The sequence below is a fragment of the Epinephelus moara genome, chromosome 8 (assembly GCF_006386435.1).
Source record: "Epinephelus moara isolate mb chromosome 8, YSFRI_EMoa_1.0, whole genome shotgun sequence".
NCBI lineage: Eukaryota > Metazoa > Chordata > Actinopteri > Perciformes > Serranidae > Epinephelus > Epinephelus moara.
This window is the reverse complement of record NC_065513.1, coordinates 37473885-37476452: the sequence shown is the minus strand read 5'-3', so window position 1 is coordinate 37476452 and position 2568 is coordinate 37473885. Positions and strand designations below refer to the sequence as shown.

The 2568-nt window shown below is 43.7% G+C and overlaps 1 protein-coding gene across 1 annotated transcript in view; it reads right to left on the bottom strand.

The window, feature by feature from the left end:
- Positions 1-526: 526 nt before the first annotated feature.
- The window catches only part of si:dkey-174n20.1 (uncharacterized protein LOC796174 homolog), a 2982-nt gene continuing 940 nt past the window's right edge, over positions 527-2568 (bottom strand). Inside the window, exons 2-4 of the mRNA XM_050051879.1 lie at positions 1744-1986; positions 1234-1536; positions 527-966 (exon numbers count right to left, since the gene is read on the bottom strand). Coding sequence (XP_049907836.1) covers positions 707-966; positions 1234-1536; positions 1744-1986 — 806 coding nt within the window. The 3' untranslated portion in view covers positions 527-706. The remainder of the gene's footprint in view (positions 967-1233; positions 1537-1743; positions 1987-2568) is intronic.

Genomic DNA, 2568 nt, shown 5'->3' with positions numbered 1-2568 from the left:
CTTCTTGTGCCTGGATTTATTTTCCAAGAGGACAATGACCCGAAACATTCTTCTAACTATTGCCAGAACTACCTGTGACAGAAGGAATCTGCTGGAACATTTAAAATGATGGACTGGCCCCCTCAAAGTCTGGACCTCAACCCCATCAAGCAAATTTGGGGTGAGTTGGAAAATAAACTGGACAGATCTATTGTACATCCTTTGGCTTGAGTTGCAGAAGGCATGGGATAACATTAGTGTTGTTAATAGGAAATATACTGACACTATGCCAGAGAGATGTGCTGCTGTAAATTCTGCAAAAGGTGGACATACCAAATATTAAAGTTGAAAGTGGATAAGAACAGTAGGACTCACTTCATCTGATATTTGGTGTGCTCAGAGCAGCCATCTGCATGTTTCATGAACATTATGAAGTGAAATCATGTTTTGGAGGGGAAAAAAGTCAATTTTGTTATATAACTAGTGTTTGGAACATTAAATAAATATATCATTAAATGACAATGTACTCTCCCAAGACAGTGAAAAACACAGTTAAGTCTTTTATTTGTGCGAAACATTTCCTCTTAGAATACACAAGCACATAGAAGAAAAAGAAATCTTAACATCTGCATGGTAAACAACAAAAATGTGAATAAAAACATAAATATTTAAAAACAACATACATGACCATAAATAACTCAATAATCAGTTCCGCCAGCTTCCACCATCAGGCCAGTTTCACCAGTCTCTCACTGGCCTCCCACAGTTTTTTTGCCACACCAGCGTCTCTTGCGAAAGGACGCAGAGTAGCTGGTCGACAGTCGACGAAGTAACCCCCGCTGTGTTTGGCAGCTTCATCTGACACGGCACAGTAGATGACAGTCTGAGCTCCAATCTCACATGGCACAAAAAACATCCACATGACGACCTGCATCAGCATCCGGAACAGGATGGAGAAGTGGCACGTCCAGCTACTTTGGACAAAACCTGGAGAGACACATGGAGGCAGAGATGTTGGGAGAAATATACATCTATGTATAAACAGTGTCAGGACTATACAAGCTGTATGTTTGGGGTGGGCAATAAGAATCAAATCTTATAGCTTGGCATGAGTCATTTCATATCTTGATTTAAGTCATAGTTATCTGCTGACATTATTGCTCTTTATGTGTTTTGTAGGCTTTTGTAGGAAAGAGTGTGCACATACAATCAAAGCTAGGCATCACATACAGCATACAAATCAGCATCTCTTACCAGGGTGCACAGCATAGGACGTCACTCCTTTCCCTTCAGTGATGCGGGCCACTTCCTGACTGAAGTAGATGTTAGCCAGCTTGCTGCGGCAATAGGTGAAGAAGGGCAGCAGGTTGTAGTTGAGGTCCTGGAAGTTCAGCTTCTGGTATTTGTAGCTGGAGCATGTGAGGGTGAGCACCCGGCTGGGCGCGCATTCCTTCAGGCGCGGCAGAAGTAGATTGGTTAGGAGGAAGTGACCCAAGTGGTTGACGCCAAAACACATGCTGAAGCCGTCGTCCGTCCAGTCGAGGACACTGGGCATGCCTGAGGACGCGCCATAGGAGGTGAAGAGAGAAGTCAAAACGATGAGGTGGAGAAAGTAGGAAAAGGCTTTTAGCTGATATTAAAACGGCACAATCTTGACAGTATACAGCACCCTCTATGCTGAGACCCTCTACAAGGAAAAACTCAACAAATCTTAGATGCAATGTTGTAACATTTGGCCAATCATCATGTGGGTGACACCCTCACCGGCATTATTGATCAGGATGTCAAGCCTCTTCTCTTTCTGTAGGAAGCTCTTACAGAATTCCCTCACAGAGCACAGGTTGGCCAGATCCAGCTCCATGTGAAGGACATTTAGGCTGTGACTCTTGAACTTGATCTCCCTCACAGCCTTCTCAGCCTTGTCCAGGTCTCTGCAAGCGATGATGACACGGGCGCCTCTCATTGCCAAGGCAACAGCTGACTCCTTGCCAATGCCAGAATTGCCACCTGCATAGAAAAAACAGAAACGAAATGATACAATCATGTGTTCATGGGAGGATTGTGCCTGCAAGAGGATGGCAATAAGATTACCTGCTATAATAAGAATTTTTATTGTAATCAGACAAAAGGCAGTAATGTTTGGGGTAGACATTCAGCAATTCAAACCACACTGATGTTAATATACACTCACTGGCCACTTTATTAGGTACACCTGTCCAACTGCCTGTTACAGCAAATAGCCAATCAGCCAATCACATGGCAGCAACTCAATGCATTTAGGCATGTAGATATGGTCAAGACGACCTGCTGAGGTTCAAACTGAGCATCAGAATGAGGAAGAAAGGTGATTTAAGTGACTCTGAACGTGGCATGGTTGTTGGTGCCAGACGGGCTGGTCTGAGTATTTTAGAAATTGCTGATCTACTGGGATTTTAACACACAACCATCTCTAGGGTTTACAGAGGATGGTCCCAAAAAGAGAAAATATCCAGTGAGCAAAATGCCTTGTTGATGCCAGAGGTCAGAGGAGAATGGCCAGACTGGTTCAAGATGATAGAAAGGCAACAGGAAGTCAAATAACCACTGGTT